The sequence below is a fragment of the Xenopus laevis genome, chromosome 3L (assembly GCF_017654675.1).
Source record: "Xenopus laevis strain J_2021 chromosome 3L, Xenopus_laevis_v10.1, whole genome shotgun sequence".
Taxonomy (NCBI): domain Eukaryota; kingdom Metazoa; phylum Chordata; class Amphibia; order Anura; family Pipidae; genus Xenopus; species Xenopus laevis.
The window spans coordinates 149374646-149396622 of record NC_054375.1 but is presented as its reverse complement, the minus strand read 5'-3'; the positions used below and the strand labels follow the sequence as shown (position 1 = coordinate 149396622).

Here is a 21977-nt window from a genome sequence, read left to right as displayed (position 1 = left end):
TAAACTATCTGCTGTTTAAATATTCATTTTAGGGCTAAAGTTTTCCTTTAAGGTATTAACAAGTGAAATGATGGCTAATGGATTTTATATAAGTGTGTCCTATGGAAGACACCTGTGATTGAGCTGAGATAAAGTGAAACCCCAATAATTACCTCAATAATTTATGCAAAACAAAGCAACGACAAGTTCAGACACTGCTAAACAGTCAGAACCCATTATTTAAGTTGTTTTCATATAGATAAGGCGATCATATCCCTGAATTGAGTAGAAAAAAGCGACAGCGCCACACTCAAGATGGCGGCTAAAGCCGTCCATTGTGGTGAAGTCACAACGAGCGACGCGGAATTCTGCTAAAGAGGAGTTCCGTTCGCTGTTAGTCTCCTAATCAGTCGCAGGGATCTGCTCGCGTCTGACCTGGGCAAGGTGAGAGAGGGATCTATGGTAGTATATCACGTTATCAGTGCTTTAATTATGATAGACACGCTGCTCTTTTGTACTGAACACGTGTCATTGCTCCACTAATTACTGGTCTGTACTGCTGAATGTGATTCAACTGCCTGGGAAGTTTGGGGATCTTTCCTGATTGGTCTGGGGCTGCAGTGTAAGATGTGATGGAGCTGATAGTGTCTGAGCTGCACACACTCTACCCACTGTATATAGGGACTGGAGGTTACAATAAACACTATAAACTGATATGGAGCAGTGCCAGTAATATCACAATGGGGCTGCTGTGCTGCATGTGCTCTCAGTGCTCCCATCCCACCCTGGAATTTATTCACCATTGATTTGATTCTGTTTAGATATAATCTGCCTGTCTAAATCTCTATGTATATTTCACAGTCACAATGATTAATGCTCAGTGCATCTCATTGGCTGAGCCGAGGAGGCAGTGTCACATTCTAGTGTTTCTGATTGGTGGGTGGAGGGATATGGACAACATTTAAAGGGACTTTGTCCTCGCTTACACAACTAAGCAGAGGTGTCAAGTAGCGAGTGCTAGCACAGTAAGGATAAATGTGTGTGTATAAATATATATATTCTCTTGCTCACCTATACAGTACAAAGAGAAAATTGAAAAACCCTGCCTGGGATTTAATAGATACATTTATACTTTATATACAATGTAATACCCCCCCCCCCCCAGTTGTTATTGTGTACAAAGTACTGTACAGCAATGTGATGTATAATCTGGGAAAATTCCTGCAGCGTTTATATTCTGATATACAGAAAGAGACAGATATAGTTCATGGAGAGGGAGCAGAAGGAAGATGTGCCCTGCAGAGCTTACACTCTAATATACAGATTGACACAGATACAATACAGGGAGAGGGAACCATTGGGAGAAGGGAATCCTGCCCTGCAAAGCTTACACTCTAATATACAGAGGGACACCGATACAATACAGGGAGAGGGAACCATTGGGAGAAGGGAATCCTGCCCTGCAAAGCTTACACTCTAATATACAGAGGGACACCGATACAATACAGGGAGAGGGAACCATTGGGAGAAGGGAATCCTGCCCTGCAAAGCTTACACTCTAATATACAGAGGGACACCGATACAATACAGGGAGAGGGAACCATTGGGAGAAGGGAATCCTGCCCTGCAAAGCTTACACTCTAATATACAGAGGAATAACAATACAAAGAGAAGGAACCATTGGGAGAAGGGAATCCTGCACTGCAGAACTTACACTCTAATATACAGAGGGACACAGATACAATACAGAGAGAGGGAACCATTAGGAGAAGGGAATCCTTCCCTGCAGAACTTACACTCTAATATACAGAGGGACACAGATACAATACAGGGAGAAGGAAACACTGGAAGAAGGAAATCCTGCCCTGCAGAGCTTACACTCTAATATACAGAGGGACGCAGATACAATACTGAGAGAGGAAACCATTGGGAGAAGGGGATCCTGCCCTGCAGAGCTTACACTCTAATATACAGAGGTACACAGATATGGAGAGATAGGAGTCTGCATCTCTTCATGCTAATTCACAGCACTGTGTGGAAGGAACAATGACTGAGAATATATAGTGAATAAAGTACCCCCTTTTGTAAAATATAGGGATATTATAAGTTACCAAGGAGTTTCATGACCATATAAAAACACGAGGCCGAAGGCCGAGTGTTTTTATACAGGTCATGGAACTCCGAGGTAACTTCTAATATCCTCATATTTTACAACTGGGGGTACTTTATTTATTATAATACACAAATTTCAGTGAGTCATGTGACAGAAATGACATCAGAACTTACCGTTTATAACTGATGACATCAGAACTCACCGTTTATAAGGATATAATTTACAGGATATTCATGGCTTTTGTGTATTATAGACTAGTACAGGTCAGGGTGGTACAGACATAAGCCAAGAAAGAAAGGATCTCGGCAGGATCAGCTGTTAAACTGATATCCTGATATTTTTCAGCAGTCAGAATGTCGGTGATGGGCAGCACATTGCGCCTGTTGAATGCAGCGAGACTGAGGGTTGGAATCTGCGCAGTGAGGGCTCAGGGCACAGCGACAAAACAGAAAGGTAATTCCTGCCGGTATCTGAAATAAGTAAAATCTCATGTACACTGAGTTGATGCCTTAACCTTGCACAGAGTTTGGAGATCCTGGGTTCATGGAAATACATGAAAAGATGTCGAAAAGGGGTTGTTCTACTTTAAATTAATTTTAGTATGATTTAGAGACTGATATTCTGAGACAATTTGTAATTAGTTTTTATGTTTTATTATTTGTGGTTTTTCAGTTATTTTATTTTTTTATACAGCAGCTCTCCAGATTGCAATTTCAGCAATCTGGTTGCTATGGTCTAAATTCCCCTAGCAACCATGCATTGATATGAATGTGAATAAAAAGGCAAATCATTAAAAAACTATAAAAAAAATGATCAATTGAAAAGTTTTTATAGAATTCGCCGTTGTTTAGCATACTAAAATTAAATTAAAGTTGAACTACCCATTCTATTTATCCATGGGGTAAGGTGCAAAGCATAACCATTTTTGCCCACAATTCTCCAGGCCCCAGAAGTTGTGCCCCTCAGTGCATTTGTGCCTATCCATTAGTAAACGAGTCCCACGGTTTTAGAAACTCCACCCGACTTCTGTGTTTTTTTTTATTTCTTATGTACTTGGCTGCTGTCAGATATCAGAGGGTCCTGTACCTTCCATTGGCTGGACAAAGTGTGCTGAGCCCCCACCCCCTGTAGTAACATAGTAAATTAGGTTGAAAAAAGACACTTGTCCATCAAGTTCAACCTTAAAGGAGAAATAAACCCTAAAGTTAAAAAACCCCTACCCTACATAGACCCCCTCCCCCCAGCCTAAGTGTTTTCCTGGGCAAATGCCCCTAACGTTTCACTTACCCCTCGGTACAGATTCAGGCATCGGAGTTCACGGGCGCCATCTTCTTCTTCTCTTCTGAAATCTTCGGAATGAGACTGACGTGGCGGCGCATGCACAGTTGGATCGATTTTCTGTTTCACGGCAACTGCGCATGCTCCGAAACTCACGAAAATTGCAGAATTTTCATCAACTTGTACCAGGGCCGGGCCAAGGGGTAAGCAGATTAGGCACGTGACTAGGGCACAAAGCTGGGGGGGGCGCCAGGCACGTACCTCCTCTGTCACCTACCCCCAGTCCGTTCCCATCTCTGCCGACTCTCTCTGCCCTTTTCTTCTTTCTGCGCTCCTGCGCATGCGCAAATTGGCGCTCGCATGCGGTCCCCTGTCTACCAGATAGTTTCTGCCCTTTTCTTCTTTCTGAACACGAGTTTGCGCGCATGCGCAATATCGCAGAAAGAAGGAAACGGTTGGGCAGAGAGGGGACCGCACAATTAGCGCATGTGCACTCGCGCTGAACCGGTGCCTCGTCGTCCCTGCTTGCCTAGGGCGTTGTGCGGCCCGGCCCTAACTTGTACTATGAGCATATCTTCCATTACCCTCTATTCCCTCACTTGCTAAACACCATCCAACCCCTTCTTATACCTATCTAATGTATCAGCCTGTACCACTAATTCAGGGAGACAATTCCACATCCTCACTGTAACAAACCCCTTCCCAATATTTAGCCTGAACCTTCTTTCTTCTAATCAGAATGGGTGACCTTGTGTCAGCTGGAAGGATTTGTAATGTTGTACAGGAGTATCCAGATCAGTAAATCAGCATCTGGCCTTCAGAGTACAGCACTGGATATTATAATAAACATAATTATAACAAACACCATAAGTAATGCCCGTTTGAATTTGTGTATTTTATGGATTATTTGGGTATTGGAGATGTTATGTGTTCTACGGCCTGTCTGATCAAACCTCCCGTGTTTATTGTACAGATATCCAGGCACAGAATGAGAAGAAGAGCTCAAAATGTAAGTGTTTTTATTGGTTCAGCCCAGGAATTGTGTCCATAAGGCTTATGTCATACACAGCATTTTCTCTACTGCTGGAAATAAAACTTACGTGTGTCATTAGCCTCTACATCCTAGTACAGGTATGGGATCGGTTATCCGGAAACCCATTATCCAGAATGCTCTGAATTATGGAAAGGCTGTCTCCCATAGACTCCATTTTATCCAATTAATTCAGATTTTTGAAAAAATGATTTCCTTTTTCTGTGTAATAATAAAACAGTAGCCTGTACTTGATCCCAACTAAGATATAATTAATCCTTATTGGAGGCAAAACCAGCCTATTGAGTTTAAACAATTTTTTAGTGGATTTAAGGTAAAGAGATCCAGATTAAAGAAAGATACGTAATCTGGAAAACCCCAGATCCCAAGCATTGTGGATAATAGGTCCCATACCTGTATTTCACATTACCCCTTGTGGTTATGATGTTTTTCTTTCTTAGCCCAGGTCCAGTTTGACTACCAGGATGCCCTTGGCCTGGACTCACAGCTGACAGAAGATGAGATTATGATACGGGACAGTTTCCGTTCTTACTGCCAGGAGAAGCTCATGCCGCGGATTCTTATGGCCAATCGCAATGAAGGTAGATGGGAGTCCGCCTGCTCTTTAGTTGTGCTTGCCTTTGTTCTACATGTGTAGCTACTATTGGCATAAGGGTGAAGACACATAGAACTACTACTAGCTGCTACTTGTTGTGGCTACAAAATACCCTGTCGTAGACAATACGGACATTGCCTCTGATAAAACACGCTTAGGGCCAGATTTATCAAGGGTCAAATTGAAAATTCCAATTTATTTATTTTAGTGTAATTCGACTAGGAAATAGTCCAAATTCGATTTGAGTTTAAAAAAAAAATTCGAAATGCGAATTTCAAAATTTATCATGTACTGTCCTTTTAACAATTAGACTATTCACCAAGTAAAACCTGCTGAATTGGTGTTTTAGCCTATGGGGGACCTCCTACAATCAATTTGGAGTAATTTGGTGGAATTAATTTTTTTTGGGGTGAAAAAACTCAAATCGAATTCAATTTGATTCGAGTTTGCAGGTCGATCTTATTCACCCAAATTTTAAAAAAAAAATCTAATTTTTTAATAAATTTCGATTGATTGTTTTTATTTCGAGTTTTGGGAGTTTTTATAAACTCCCATAAACTCTAAATTCGACCCTTGATAAATATGCCCCTTAGAGTCTTAGGAAAGTCAATCATCAATATTGTCTATTTTGTAGCCGGGACAAGTAGCTGTCTTCACCCATAGGCCCATGGCAATATACATGTATTTTATCCACCACAAAATATACAAATGCTGCATCACTATCCAAAAAATCAGCCCGCCCACCCGCTGCTGCTCAATGTGTGTTGGAATTATGCGAAAGCACCAGCATCAATGCACATGTGCAGATGACTGATGAGTCACTTAAAGAGTCTGAACAAGGGCACATTATGAGCAGTATGGGAATTAACTAGAGGTTAAGCAGCAAAAACATGGCAGGTAAAATATCAGATATGCCATAAACACTGGTGTTTCTACCTTCCCTTATATCTTATGCATATCTGCTGTCCTGTGACGGAACTAGCAATTTAAAGGTCAAATACCAGGTGATTTGTGGCACCTAAATCTCATAGCTACAAAAGTTTGGAAATCACTATTGCCCTTGACCTCTATTTTGTGTGCTTCTTCATATTCTGTAGAGAAAAAAATGGGGGTTTCACACTCAAAGGCAATGCAAACAGGGGGACGTGTACCTTTTTTTGGGGGCAGGGCCGCCACAGGCCCAATACAACAATTTTCTGGGCCCCCAAGCCCCACCCCAGATCCCGCCCACTCATTCATGGTCAGGACCCCCTTATAAGTACAAGTTTAAAAAAAACATAGGCGCCAGGGTCCCCCCCAAAAAAAATTGGTGGCAGGAGCCTATAGAGTATTAAAATAATATATTGGTGGCCAGGAGTTTTATAGAATAAAAAAACACATTGGTGTTCCATTGAACTGAAGTCGTGGCTTCGAGTCTTTAGCTTCAGCTCCTTTCGTGGCTTCTGGTCTTTTTCTCGGCTTCAGGAGATTAACTGCGGCTCCTTTCGTGGCATCGGGACTTTTCTCAGCTGTAGGACTCCAACTTCGGCTCCTTTCGTGACTTTTCTCAGCTTCAGGACTTCAACTTCACTCCTTTTGTGGCGTCGGGTCTGTGTGGCTTCAGGGCTTAATCGTCGGCTCCTTTCGTGGCTTTGGTTCTTTTTTTCTGCTTCGGGACTTAAACTTCGGCTCCTTTTGTGGCTTCGGGTCTTTTCTCGGCTTCAGGACTTCAACTTCGGCTCCTTTTGTGTCTTCGGGACTTTGGCTCTTTGGGACTTGGGAAGTATTTGTTTAGAGGACCGGGTGTGCTTGTGAATTGATTTGTTGTACTACTGATACTGCTGTAACCTGATCACACAAAGCTCTCACTGACCCAAATAACATTCTTGTTGGCAGTATTTGATCGGGAGATCATCTCAGAGATGGGAGAGCTTGGTGTCCTGGGATCTACAATTAAAGGTAAGTGGGAGGCGGAGTTTCATAAACCCATGTATGTGTCCCACTTGTGAAGGCCTTAAAGGATATAAAGGATCAGAAATCTGTAGAATTCTAGATACACGTATTTGTAATTCATGTTGTCCTTATACCAGGATACGGCTGTGCTGGGACATCGTATGTGGCGTATGGACTGTTGGCGCGTGAGGTAGAGCGAGTGGACAGCAGCTATCGGTCTGTAATGAGCGTCCAATCATCTCTTGTTATGCATCCCATTGCTGCTTATGGGAGTGAAGAACAGAAGGAGAAATACCTGCCCAGGCTGGGTACGTGTCCCTCACTGAAACATGGCACCTTGGTTATAATAAAGAGTCACATCAGCATGGCGGGTTTATACAATATCCCATTTCTTTTCAGCCAGTGGAGAGTTGCTGGGGTGTTTCGGGCTCACAGAACCAAATCACGGAAGTGACCCCGCCGGAATGGAGACCAGAGCCAGATACAATCCCTCCAGCAAGACCTACACGTTGAACGGCTCGAAAACATGGTAGGAGTTTGCTTCTCTGAGCTGTCTGATTGGAGTTCTAATGGGAGAATCCTATGCAGTCGTGTAGGGGGTTGGATACCCGCAGGTTACTCTGTATTTAATGGGTGGGGGCAGTATGGGGCTAAATTACACCAGTGCAGTTGCCCATTGCAACCAATTATTAGAAATCAATTTTGAACAGCCTACGTGAAAATGCACAGATCTAGCTGGATGTTACGAGTAATGCAACAATTTAAAGGGGAACTCCGGCTTCAAACAGATCAGCAGAAGAGCTGGGGGAACTGTTCCAAACCATTAAAAATCATGAAAAGTCTGCATTTTTTTAACTGATGTATATTGCAAAGTTGCTTGAAATGATGTTTACTTTTCAAAAATCTTAAAGGGATACTGTCATGGGAAAAAAAATTTTTTCAAAATGAATCAGTTAATAGTGCTGCTCCAGCAGAATTCTGCACTGAAATCCATTTCTCAAAAGAGCAAACAGATTTTTTTATATTCAATTTTAAAATCTGACATGGGGCTAGACATTTTGTCAATTTCCCAGCTGCCCCCAGTCATGTGACTTGTGCTCTGATAAACTTCAATCACTCTTTACTGCTGTACTGCAAGATGTAGTGATATCACCCCCCTCCCTTTTCCCCCCCAGCAGCCAAACAAAAGAACAATGGGAAGGTAACCAGATAACAGCTCCCTAACACAAGATAACAGCTGCCTGGTAGATCTAAGAACAACACTCAATAGTAAAAACCCATGTCCCACTAAGACACATTCAGTTACATTGAGAAGGAAAAACAGCAGCCTGCCAGAAAGCATTTCTCTCCTAAAGTGCAGGCACAAGTCACATGAACTGGGGCAGCTGGGAAATTGACAATATGTCTAGCCCCATGTCAGATTTCAAAATTGAATATAAAAAAAATCTGTTTGCTCTTTTGAGAAATGGATTTCAGTGCAGAATTCTGCTGGACTAGCACTATTAACTGATTCATTTTGAAAAAAACATGTTTTCTGTTGACAGGATCCCTTTAAGTTATGTTTGTGTAGAGTTCCCCTTTAACTGTTTGTGTCATTATTCAAGATGGCCACTAGATGGCACAAAATATAAGGAACGCAGTACCTTTATTGTGTGAATTTTAGTGTTCTACTTGTATACACATCACTGTGTATTACTGGGAGGGCACATGGAGCACATAAACAGACATTCATATTACTCTGGGCCAGTTAATCCTCTTACATAAGAGTCCCACTAGCCTGTTGTAGTTAGTGGTGCCTAATGCCCCCTTTAAAGAACGGATGGCAGTTTGTATAATGATGTTGAGTTCCTGTCTCACAGCACCTAAGGGAACGTGAGGGTATAACATAGAGGTGCACTTTATACGATGCCCCACATGAACTGGGGCAGCTGGGAAATTGACAATATGTCTAGCCCCATGTCAGATTTCAAAATTGAATATAAAAAAATCTGTTTGCTCTTTTGAGAAATGGATTTCAGTGCAGAATTCTGCTGGAGTAGCACTATTAACTGATTCATTTTGAAAAAAACATGTTTTCTGTTGACAGGATCCCTTTAAGTTATGTTTGTGTAGAGTTCCCCTTTAACTGTTTGTGTCATTATTCAAGATGGCCACTAGATGGCACAAAATATAAGGAAAGCAGTACCTTTATTGTGTGAATTTTAGTGTTCTACTTGTATACACATCACTGTGTATTACTGGGAGGGCACATGGAGCACATAAACAGACATTCATATTACTCTGGGCCAGTTAATCCTCTTACATAAGAGTCCCACTAGCCTGTTGTAGTTAGTGGTGCCTAATGCCCCCTTTAAAGAACGGATGGCAGTTTGTATAATGATGTTGAGTTCCTGTCTCACAGCACCTAAGGGAACGTGAGGGTATAACATAGAGGTGCACTTTATACAGGGTTCTAGACCATGAGCTTCATGTTACTGGTTAGTTGTACAGTAATTAAATAAAAAAAAAAAATATGGTGCTGGCATTTTCCCTAACAGGATCACCAATTCCCCGATTGCAGACCTGTGTGTGGTGTGGGCAGTTTGTGAGGACGGCAGAGTCAGGGGGTTCCTGATAGAGAGGGGAACAAAGGGACTGTCTACTCCTAAAATCAAAGGAAAGTTCTCTCTCAGAGCCTCAGCGACTGGCATGATCCTCATGGAGGACGTCGAGATTCCAGAAGAAAATCTTCTCCCTAAAATTTCAGGGATGGGGGTGAGTTATGAGTTATTAACCTCACCCTGTGATTCCAACTGCTTTTTGTAACCCCTACCTACACCTTGGCCCAGTCCATCTATCCCCCCCCCCAATCTTGGTCCATACTCTTCTTCTTCTTCTTCTTCTTCTTCTTCTTCTTCTTCTTCTTCTAACTCCTTCCTCTGCCTCATCAAACTCCACCTAACCCAGCCATGTCTTCTCCACAAATCCCTTTTTTTTTTAAAAAAAAAAAATCTTTATTTTCATGTTTTTTATGTCCAGGGCCCCTTTGGTTGTCTCAATAATGCTCGCTATGGAATTTCCTGGGGTGCGCTGGGTGCTGCAGAATTTTGTTTTCACACCGCAAGACAGTACACTTTGGATAGGTATGAGACTCACAGTTCTTGGATTTGTTTTTACACCTGATACATGATGCATGGGGACTGCAGGGTGATACAGTGACACAGACAGGAGGGAACTATGGGACATGAGTCTGTCCCTCCCACTGCAGGGTGATACAGTGACACAGACAGGAGGGAACTATGGGACATGAGTCTGTCCCTCCCACTGCAGGGTGATACAGTGACACAGACAGGAGGGAACTATGGGACATGAGTCTGTCCCTCCCACTGCAGGGTGATACAGTGACACAGACAGGAGGGAACTATGGGACATGAGTCTGTCCCTCCCACTGCAGGGTGATACAGTGACACAGACAGGAGGGAACTATGGGACATGAGTCTGTCCCTCCCACTGCAGGGTGATACAGTGACACAGACAGGAGGGAACTATGGGACATGAGTCTGTCCCTCCCACTGCAGGGTGATACAGTGACACAGACAGGAGGGAACTATGGGACATGAGTCTGTCCCTCCCACTGCAGGGTGATACAGTGACACAGACAGGAGGGAACTATGGGACATGAGTCTGTCCCTCCCACTGCAGGGTGATACAGTGACACAGACAGGAGGGAACTATGGGACATGAGTCTGTCCCTCCCACTGCAGGGTGATACAGTGACACAGACAGGAGGGAACTATGGGACATGAGTCTGTCCCTCCCACTGCAGGGTGATACAGTGACACAGACAGGAGGGAACTATATGACATGGAATTCTCTTCCCATTTAGAAACAGCACTCCCTACCAGTAGCATTTGCATTTGTCCCTTTAACTACTATGCAGCCTGATTTCCTGCTCTTTTCTCTTTTCCCATAGGATCCAGTTTGGAGTTCCTCTTGCCAGAAACCAGCTGATCCAGAAGAAGTTGGCAGACATGCTGACAGACATCACTATAGGGTTACAGGCCTGTCTGAGGCTGGGGCGTTTGAAAGATGAAAAAAGGTAAGTGCCAGTGACAGAATTGGCTTATAGAAGCTTTTCTCATATCGAGGGGTGTTTTTCCCTGCACCCATTTAAAGGACCAGTAACATAAAAAAAAAATATTTAAAAATTCGTTAGTGCACAACGAAAAATAAACACTAAGACAAAAGAAACTTTTAAATAGCAAAGCCTTTATTAAAAAATAACTTACAGAATGTCCACTTCCTGTCTGCTTCAGAAACGGCGAAAAGGCGACCATCCATCCTGCAACGATCAATTTCTTCTCCCTGGCTAGTCACCGACAGGCATCGCTTTCATCCACCTGCTGCTGTGTGTCTGTGGCTGCTGCTCCCGCTGTTTGCCCGTGACTGGCTGCTGACACTGCTCCCTGCGCTGACTCTGCCAAGCCGTCCCTTTGCCATGGTCCGAGCGCAGCCGACACTTCAGTACTGGTGGCGGCGTAGTGCAGGAAGCGGAGGGGTAGCGGCTGGGACAGGGAGTGGTGGAGGCCCGGGCAGTCCGCAGCTCGGCACTACCACCTGTGACTGCCCCAACTGCCAAGAAGCTGAGGTTCTGTCCCACCGGTGCCGGCGATTCATGTGCAGCTGCTGCGCAAATGAGTGCGCAAAGCTTTCTGCGGCCAATGAGTCACTGTTGCATCAGCCTGGCGCTGAGTGTTTTTACGCCACCACCAGTACTGAAGTGTCGGACCATGGGAAAGGGATGGCTTGGCAGAGTCAGCGCAGGGAGCAGTGTCAGCAGCCAGTCACGGGCAAACAGCGGGAGCAGCAGCCACAGACACACAGCAGCAGGTGGATGAAAGCGATGCCTGTCGGTGACTAGCCAGGGAGAAGAAATTGATCGTTGCAGGATGGATGGTCGCCTTTTCGCCGTTTCTGAAGCAGACAGGAAGTGGACATTCTGTAAGTTATTTTTTAATAAAGGCTTTGCTATTTAAAAGTTTCTTTTGTCTTAGTGTTTATTTTTCGTTGTGCACTAACGAATTTTTAAACATTTTTTTTTTATGTTACTGGTCCTTTAATTACACAGCGTGACATATTGATTGGTTTCTCTGCATTTTGTCTCTTTAACACACAGCATAGTCATCTTGAGTGTAATTATACTTTTGTATTTATTTATGTGCTATTATTGTATTGTTTCCCATTTGTTGCATTAATGTAGTGTCTTACTGTGTAGCTCTGCATATTCAAGTAGTGAGATATATATATATATATATATATATATATATATATATATATATATATATATATATATATATATATATATATTCACATTCAAACAGAATCATTAGTAATTGTTCCACTTAAAAATGCAGTTTATATTTGTAGTTCTGCAGCCTAATATTTTATATGGTCACAGAACAACCCCTCAGTGACTTCTAATATCCTTATCATTTACAGTAGGGGGTACATTATCCCTTATAATACATGAGTGATACTCAGAGTTCCCTGTATAACTCAGCCTGCAGCCTTGTGTCTTTATATGGTCACAGAACAACCCCTCAGTGACTTCTAATATCCTTATCATTTACAGTAGGGGGTACATTATCCCTTATAATACATGAGTGATACTCAGAGTTCCCTGTATAACTCAGCCTGCAGCCTTGTGCCTTTATATGGTCACAGAACTACCCCTCAGTGACTTCTAATATCCTTATCATTTACAGTAGGGGGTACATTATCCCTTATAATACATGAGTGATACTCAGAGTTCCCTGTATAACTCAGCCTGCAGCCTTGTGCCTTTATATGGTCACAGAACAACCCCTCAGTGACTTCTAATATCCTTATCATTTACAGTAGGGGGTACATTATCCCTTATAATACATGAGTGATACTCAGAGTTCCCTGTATAACTCAGCCTGCAGCCTTGTGCCTTTATATGGTCACAGAACAACCCCTCAGTGACTTCTAATATCCTTATCATTTACAGTATGGGGTACATTATCCCTTATAATAAAGGTTTGCTCAGGTTTAACCCTCTCTCATGTGTCTCAGAGCTGCTCCAGAAATGATCTCCATGTTGAAGAGGAACTCATGCGGAAAGGCCTTGGATATTGCCCGCCAGGCGAGGGACATGCTGGGAGGGAATGGGATATCAGACGAGTATCACATCATCAGGCACGTCATGAATTTGGAAGCAGTGAACACTTATGAAGGTAGGTACCACCACGTGGATCTGGCAGCATGAGTGACAGTGAATACGGCCTTTTGCCTCCCGTGTGCTGCTAATGAGACATGGGAATTCCTTTAGAATATATAGTCAGGGCCGCCATTAGAAATCACTGGGCCCCGTACAACAATTTTCGGGGGCCCCAGCCCCCAAGCCCCACCCCACACCACAGTTAAAAGACTACACACATATCAGCACTAAAAAAATGTAACCCCTCCCACACACAAGTTATAAAAAGCTATTGATGGTCAGGGCCCCCTTATAAGTTAAAAAAAACTGTGATACCAGGGCCCCCCATTAAAGGTTTTTTTTTAAAAAAAAAAAAAAAAAATTGGTGGTCAGGGCCCCCCTATAAGTTAAAAAAAAAAAACATTGGCACCAAGGACCCCTTACAAGTTAAAAAAATAAATTGGGGCCCTAGAGAATATTTTGTTTTTAAATTTTGGTTGTTTTCTTGACTTCGGGTCTTTTCGCTGCTTCAGGACTTCAATTTCAGTTGTTTTCTTGACTTCTGGTCTTTTTGCCGCTTCAGGACTTCAATTTCAGTTGTTTTCTTGACTTCGGGTCTTTTTGCCGCTTCAGGACTTTAATTTCGGTTGTTTTCTTGACTTCTGGTCTTTTCGCTGCTTCAGGACTTCAATTTCAGTTGTTTTCTTGACTTCTGGTCTTTTTGCCGCTTCAGGACTTCAATTTCAGTTGTTTTCTTGACTTCTGGTCTTTTTGCCGCTTCAGGACTTCAATTTCAGTTGTTTTCTTGACTTCGGGTCTTTTTGCCGCTTCAGGACTTTAATTTCGGTTGTTTTCTTGACTTCTGGTCTTTTCGCTGCTTCAGGACTTCAATTTCAGTTGTTTTCTTGACTTCTGGTCTTTTTGCCGCTTCAGGACTTCAATTTCAGTTGTTTTCTTGACTTCGGGTCTTTTTGCCGCTTCAGGACTTTAATTTCGGTTGTTTTCTTGACTTCTGGTCTTTTCGCTGCTTCAGGACTTCAATTTCAGTTGTTTTCTTGACTTCTGGTCTTTTTGCCGCTTCAGGACTTCAATTTCAGTTGTTTTCTTGACTTCTGGTCTTTTTGCCGCTTCAGGACTTCAATTTTGGTTGTTTTCTTGACTTCTGGTCTTTTCACCGCTTCAGGACTTCAATTCCGGTTGTTCTCTTGACTTCGGGTCTTTTCTCTGCTTCAGGACTTCAATTTCGGTTGTTTTCTTGACTTCGGGTCTGTCTGCTGCTTCAGGCACTGCTTCTGTTGCTGTCACTGCTTCTGGCCGGCTGTTTTGAAGAGTGCAGCACAGCCAGGCCCCCCTTCAGGCCCGGGCCCGGTACAGTAGTTCCCCCTGTGCCCTCCTGATGGCGGCCCTGTATATAGTAACATTGTTTGGCTGTGTAATGCCCATTGGTAGCTGGCATAGCATAAGGCCACCTATGTTGGAGATGCAGTGATACATAACAAGGTTATTATTTCTTTCAGGTACCCATGATGTGCACGCATTAATCCTTGGCAGAGCCATCACAGGACTGCAGGCATTTACTGTCAGCAACTGATTCTGCTCCAGATACTCGGTACCGATAGTCCTCCCGACATCTGCAACCATTGTACAGCAATCTGCCATCATTCACCATTCTTCTATAGAGAGAAAGTTTCTGACAAAGGGGTTGTTCGCCTTAGAACAGATTGCAGTTGGTCTTATTATCATTATTATTTTTTGGTATTTGCTATTCAGTTGCTCAGTAAGCCCAAATTGCATTTTAAATTTCAGGTTAAAAACAGAATAAAAAGGCAAATATTTGAGAAACCTTAAAACACTGACTGCAAATACTGTGTGTCTCTTCACCTTTAATATTTCTTTTTTTTACTCTGCACATTTAGCCAGTTTCAGCACGAGTTAAAAAGAACCCTCTGACCCAACAAGTTAAATTATTTTTTTTGTTGTGGCTGGTTGGACCTGGAGTAAAAACTATAGGCTGCAGGACAGTAAGCTGTCACTCTTTTTTTTTAATTTTTTTATTATTTGTAATGTTTTTGAGTTATTTAGCATTTTATTCAGCAGCTCTCCGGTTTGAAATGTCAGCAATCTGGTTGCTAGGATCCAAATTACCCTAGAGACCATGCATGGATTTGAATAAGTGACTGGAATATGAATAGGAGAAGCCTGAATATAAATAGAAGTAATACAAAAGTAGCAATTACAATCCATTTGTAGCCTTAGAGAGCATTTGTTTTTAGATGGGGTCAGTGACCCCATTTGAAAGCTGGAAAGAGTCAGAGGAAGATAGCAAATAATTAAAATACAAGAAAAAATTAAGACCAATTGAAAAGTTGCTTGGAATTAGCCTTTCTATTACATACTAAAAGTTAACTTAAAAGTGACCCACCCTTTTAATTTTAAATAGTGGGAGTCAGACAGAATAAATTAGGTGATTGGTAGTTACTTTTTGAATATGAAATTGGTGCGGGGTCGTTTTTCGGGCTATGCTGAAACAGTTAAAACATTGAATGTGTGGGTAGTGATGCTTATTCCTGTACAGCAGCAACCACTATTGATTTATCTATTTGTTAATCACGGAGGCAAACAGTTGGTTATTCCTTCAATTCAGCGTTAAACATTTTTACTGTAATGTTTGGGTGTGAATGGTCAGGCTTGCAGGCCTGCGTATAATATTGTAATAAAGTTTCAATTGATTTAAACATGTAGCATTTCCTTCAGTCCAAGCTCTTTGTTTTATCTACCCTGCTTTATTTTATATTTTTCAAGATTGCCAACACTATAAACTTAATTTAGCCTGTCCTTAGAGTGGGGGAGGGTAGGAAACCCTATCCAAATCAAGTAAACCCAAATAATCCAATGACAAGTTCTAGCTTTAATGGAAGGGCTCTGTACAGATAAACCTGCAGTAAATCCCCGTCAGAGTCCTGCGGCGGGACGGGTACCTGCGAGTTACCCGCAAAAAAGCGGGTAACCTGCGGTTTGCGGGTAGAATTTTCGGGTGCGGCCCAGGTATAGACGTGGGTCGGTGGTTCTGCGGGTCGGGTTGCGCGTCTTCTCAATAGTGAGTTTTATCACACTTACTTCTAATGATGTAACTTCCGGTTTACAACAACGGCTCTTCCTGTTTCTTGATGGTCAGCAGCTTGGGTTGCTGATAAGGTACTGGCGGGTCTGAGCGGGTAATAATGCGGGTCGCAGGTCGGTTTTCAGGGAACTCTACCATTTGGTACATGGACGGAAGAGTAATTCGAGTTTTAGAAATGTACTTTGTTTAAGGCAGTAGTTTTATTTTAGAAACACCAGAACCAAGTTGTAACCTGAAACAAAACCACACATGAACAGGCAGATACTTGAGTAAGTGGATTGAGTACAATTAGCAGAATATAACCATATCACATATATAACATATATAACATATAACATATAATGAAACCTTGGGGATTAGACATCCGGAGGCACACAGAGGTCTTGGTAGACAGTAGCTACAGTGTGGCACACTTCTTTCAGCTCTGACTGCAGCTCTCCGATCCGGTCCATGATCTCTGGCAGCTCCTGAAGCCTCTCCTGCAGCAGTTTGTTGTGCTCGTCGTACATGTGGTAAATTCTGGCCTCCAGGCACTGCGACAGCTCTGCAACCTGATATTAATAAGAACGATTGCATGTCAGATTCAGAGCTACATTTTCGGTGTGGTAGAGAAGCGTTAAATGGGGTGGTTCTCCTTTAAGGAAACTTTTAGTATCTTTGTGAAAGATTTGGCCAAATACCAAACCAATTTGCATATGCAAATTAGGGGCAGAAAAGGTGGGGGAAATGTTTTTTACTTCTTTGTTTTGTGACAAACATATGCAAATTCGGATTTGGTTTGGCCATGCACGAAGATTCGGCCGAATCCTGCTGAAAAAGGCCAAATTCTGGGCGTATACCGAACCGAATCCTGCATCCCTAGTATGTTATAGAATGGCCAATTCAAACCAACTTTTTAATTGGTCTTCTTTATTTATTATAGTTTTTGAATTATTTGCCTTTTTCTTCGGACTGTTTGCAGCTTTTAAACGGGTGTCGCTGACTCCCTTATAAAAAACAAATGCTCTGTGAGGCTACAAATGTATTGTTATTGTTACTTTTATTACTCCTCTTTCTATTCAGTGCTCTCCTATTCATATTCCAGTCTCTTATTCAAATCAGTGCATGGTTGCTAGGGGAATTTGGACCCTAGCTACCAGATTGCTTAACATGCAAATTGAAGAGCCGCTGAATAAAAAGCTATATAACTCAAAAACCTTAAATAATAAAAAATTAAAACTTGTTGCAAATTGTCTCAGAATATCACTCTCTCTACATCATACTAAAAGTTATCTCAAAGGTGAACAACCCCTTTAATTAATGTCTCTAAATAATAATTTGACATCCACATTTCTTAGGGCTCTTACACACGGGCGTTTTTTCCTGCGCTCCCCTGCATTGCACTTTCTTCTGTTCAGCCGCAGGGGAGCGCAGCAGTCAGGGCCGGAACTAGCGGTAGGCACGTGCCTAGGGCGCAAAGCTGGGGGGGCGCCAGGCACGTACCTGCTCTGTCGCCTACCCCATGTCCGGTCCTCTCATTCCCCGTCTTCTTGCACACGATTGATGCTTCTGCGCATGTGCGCACGCCGATTACCGCTTCTGCGCATGCGCGCCAGCGTCAACTTGTGCATGCGCGCTGGCGTCAACTTGCGCATGCGCACATTCAGCAGGCGCAGCGTCGGCCCAGGTTGCCTAGGGCGCCTGCGCAGTGTGGCCCGGCTCTGGCAGCAGTAGACGCACTCAATTATTGTGAAGGAGGCTGTACTCACACAGATGCATGCATGCGCTGAACGCAGGTGGAATGCAACATGCTGCATCTCAACCTGCGTTTTGTGCTTACATGCGTCTGTGTGAGTACAGCCTCCTTCACAATAATTGAGTGCATCTACTGCTGCGCTCCCCTGCGGCTGAACAGAAGAAAGTGCAATGCAGGGGAGTGCAGGAAAAAACGCCCATGTGTAAGAGTCCTTAAAGGGATACTGTCATGGGAAAAAACATTTTTTTTTCAAAATGAATCAGTTAATAGTGCTGCTCCAGCAGAATTCTGCACTGAACCCCATTTCTCAAAAGAGCAAACAGATTTTTTTTATATTCAATTTTGAAATCTGACATAGGGCTAGACATATTGGCAATTTCCCAGCTGCCCCAAGACATGTGACTTGTGCTCTGATAAACTTCAATCACTCTTTACTGCTGTACTGCAAGTTGGAGTGATATTACCCACCTCCCTTCCCCCCCCCCCCACAGCAGCCAAACAAAAGAACAATGGGAAGGTAACCAGATAGCAGCTCCCTAACACAAGATAACAGCTGCCTGGTAGATCTAAGAACAACACTCAATAGTAAAAACCCATGTCTCACTGAGACACATTCAGTTACATTGAGAAGGAAAAACAGCAGCCTGCCAGAAAGCATTTCTCTCCTAAAGTGCAGGCACAAGTCACATGACCAGGGGCAGCTGGGAAATTGACAAAATGTCTAGCCCCATGTCAGATTTCAAAATTGAATATAAAAAAATCTGTTTGCTCTTTTAAGAAATGGATTTCAGTGCAGAATTCTATTAACTGATGCGTTTTGGAAAAAAAACATGTTTTCCGATGACAGGATCCCTTTAAACCCTCCCTTTGGTCCTAAAATATCTCAAGTAAAATTGGTTTCCAGCAGTTTTTCATCCCATCACTTGTGCCAAACGATTATGTTAATGTGCCGTCTCCAAACGAAATGAAAAGCTGAATAAATACAAAAGCTCTAATGCAAAGAGTGTTGTGGGGCTACAAATCCTTTACTTTTAGCAACAGCTGGTGCTAAATCGTCCTTTGCCATGAATTGCAAATCAAACGAGAGGATGTGATCTGAGGCTTTCCACCTAATTGCTCCTGCTACCTGCTCTCTTGGGGGATTAAGAGATATTAAAATAATGTGCTGAAAGCTGATTATATAAACATGCTGGAATCACATCAGCTCTGGAATCCGTTATGTACACAAAAACACCTAACTAAATGAGCTGGTCTGTCCTTGTTTCATCGGGGATAAGCAAATCAAATGTTCCTTACTTAAGGACAAAAAGAAATTCGGTTTTATTGGCCGTGCATTTTTCTGGTTATAGCTGTGTAGCGGATAAATAAGGGCAGCTTGCAGCAAGACGACAGAATGGGTTTATGGGAAAACAGAAAGGGAACCGAGTCAACATAATGAAAGTCATCTGAGGATATCGGTGGTCCATGTAAAGCAGTAACATAGGAAGACAAACATTTTAGGGCACCTGGAAAAATAAGAATTTTTTCTTTGCAGTACAGGTATGGGACCTGTCATCCAGAACGCACTGGACCTGGTGTTTTCTGGATAATGGAACTTTCCATAAATTGGATCTTTATACATTGTCTACTAGAAAATCATGTAAACATTAAATAAACCCAATAGGCTGGTTTTGCTTCCAATAAGGATTAATTATATCTTAGTTGGGATCCAGTACAAGCTACTGCTTTATTTGGATTTAATTTGGATTATTTGGATAAAATGGAGTCTATGGGAGACAGCATTCAGTAATTCTGAGTTTTCTGGATAACAAGTTTCCGGATAATGAATCTCATACTTGTACTATTACAGCAAAATGTCTGCGCCCTCGTCCTACTTCTATTCCTCCCGTAGCACCCCCTTTTCTCTGCTTGTTGAGCCTCGTGCTATGACTAAGGTGGCCATAGACACACAGATAATATCATACGAAAATAATTTCGTAAGATATTCAGTGCATGTATGGTGGGAAAAGAGCCGACCGACATCGGCAGAAGACTTGGATATCGGTCGGCTCGTCGATCGGGCTGGACGGAAAATTTTGATCTGGCGCCTTTGAAGGCACCCGAACACCGGCCATTGTTAGTGCTGAATCGTCAGATACAGGTAGAATTCTATTGTTTCTATCTGTATATCTGACAATTCAGCTCTACACGTGTGTATTGAAACGAACGATCGTTCTTGGAAAGATCTTTTCCAAGAAAGATCGTAATTGTTACCTCTATGGCCACCTTTAGTCAAGGGTTCCACAAGTATGGAGAGAGCAATGTCATTGGCATGTCACAATGATTCAATTTCATGTAGGGAACAGGTTGCAGTTCAACACCCTGCTGAAGAAGGTGCCAGGGAGACATTACCTGCTTGTGAGTCATGAGCATATTTACTAAAATCAGGTTTTTTATATATATATATATATATATATATTCAATCCCAAGCAGCCGCACTCAAATACGGACTCCTTCAGCTCTATATATATATAGAGATATATATTATTTTATGTCCCTTTTGCTTTATTTGCCCAAGGATTTGCAGTTTCAGCCATGCCTTAATGCCATTTTATTTCTGGCTGGTAAGCCACAAACTTCTTCATCATCCCCCAGAGGCCTGCTATCGTTTTATTTTTTAATTTGGCTACTTTTACCTACCACAAGCCCACCAATACCTGTATGTACAGGACTATTCCTACTGCTGTAGCAAACCAGGTACGCTGTAGCACACCAAACTTGAAGATTAGTGCATCAAAATTTCTTGGGCTTGAGAAAGGGCCCAGTGGGGTCTGAAACGTTGCCTTGCATGTATCTACTTTTTGGGGCCAATAAAGAAATTTTGATGCACTAATCTTTAAGTTTGGTGTGCTACAGTGTACCTGGTTTGCTACATGTGTTTTGGATCACAGACGGATGGTCCCTTCACTGTTAAGCACCCTACCCAGCAAAAAGGGTTTTCTACAGGTAGAAGCTCTCCATATTTGTGTGGAATCGCAGTATTCCTACTGCTGTGTCCCACACAATGGTTTAGGTGTGCTGGGGGGGATAAGGAGTTATTTACATTAAGGGAGAAACTCCACAAAAACATAACTTAAGCTTTTTAAAAAATAAACATAATTTCAAGCAAATTTGCCATATACATCAATTAAAAAATATGCAGATTTTTCATGATTTTTAATGGTTTCTGACAGTTCCCTAAGCCCAGCCCCCTGCTCTCCTGCTGATCTGTCTGACTACTTTGCTGAGCTGACTGACTACTGTTACTTTGTATCAGCAGCCATCTGTCCTCAGCCTGCATCCTCCAAACCCCACAATTCCCTGCACACTTAATTTCAATAAGGAAAGGAACATCCCAGTGCAAAGCATTGTGGGTTATGTAGTTCCTGCATGCTGTCTGTAAGCTGTGGAGAAGTTGTTACAATTTGTAACATCAGTGTTTAGTCCCTCCTTCCCTGCCAGGATTTCAAATGATGCAGAAAGAGAAGAACTGTTAAACAGCTGGATTTCAACATAGAAAATGGCATTTATTCATACTTTTTGAATAAACAGGTAACTGTGATGGGTTTATTAGGGGTTTCTGTGTTATGTGGGCCTCTTTACCAAATTGTGGTTTGGAAGCCAGAGTTCCCCTTTAAGGAAAAGAGCACTGACATAATAGAAGAGTATCAGTATCAGTTTAAAGCAAAGTCGATAGGGTCTCTTAGGGTAGAACTACACAAGCAATTTTCATCAGATTTTGTGGGTCAGATCTTATCTGATTGTGCATTCAACACCAGACAACGCCTCGCAACACCACGCAACAGCATGAGCTTTTTTAGGATACTACAAAAACTGATGCCCCTAGTCTAGGATTTATCAGATAAGTCAGATGGAGTCTTAGTACGTGTGTTTACATCCGACAATCAATATATTTCAATTCTGATTTTTGTATCAGTCCCATCATATTTTAACCC

At 42.4% G+C, this 21977-nt stretch overlaps 2 protein-coding genes across 3 annotated transcripts in view; one reads left to right on the top strand and one right to left on the bottom strand.

Moving 5' to 3' along the window:
- Window positions 1-314: 314 nt before the first annotated feature.
- Window positions 315-15882, top strand: gcdh.L (glutaryl-CoA dehydrogenase L homeolog). 2 transcript variants are annotated; one of them, XM_041585116.1, is made up of 12 exons: window positions 315-423; window positions 2441-2545; window positions 4344-4379; window positions 4862-5002; window positions 6892-6954; window positions 7086-7256; window positions 7348-7477; window positions 9486-9702; window positions 9967-10070; window positions 10901-11026; window positions 13024-13184; window positions 14665-15882. In XM_041585116.1, exons 2-12 carry the CDS (start codon window positions 2446-2448, stop codon window positions 14736-14738), a joined length of 1323 nt encoding a protein of 440 aa, XP_041441050.1. In that variant the 5' UTR covers window positions 315-423; window positions 2441-2445; the 3' UTR covers window positions 14739-15882.
- A 567-nt stretch (window positions 15883-16449) lies between these two features.
- syce2.L (synaptonemal complex central element protein 2 L homeolog) overlaps window positions 16450-21977 on the bottom strand; it is an 11766-nt gene continuing 6238 nt past the window's right edge. Inside the window, exon 4 of the mRNA XM_018253676.2 lies at window positions 16450-16819. Coding sequence (XP_018109165.1) covers window positions 16625-16819 — 195 coding nt within the window. The 3' untranslated portion in view covers window positions 16450-16624. The remainder of the gene's footprint in view (window positions 16820-21977) is intronic.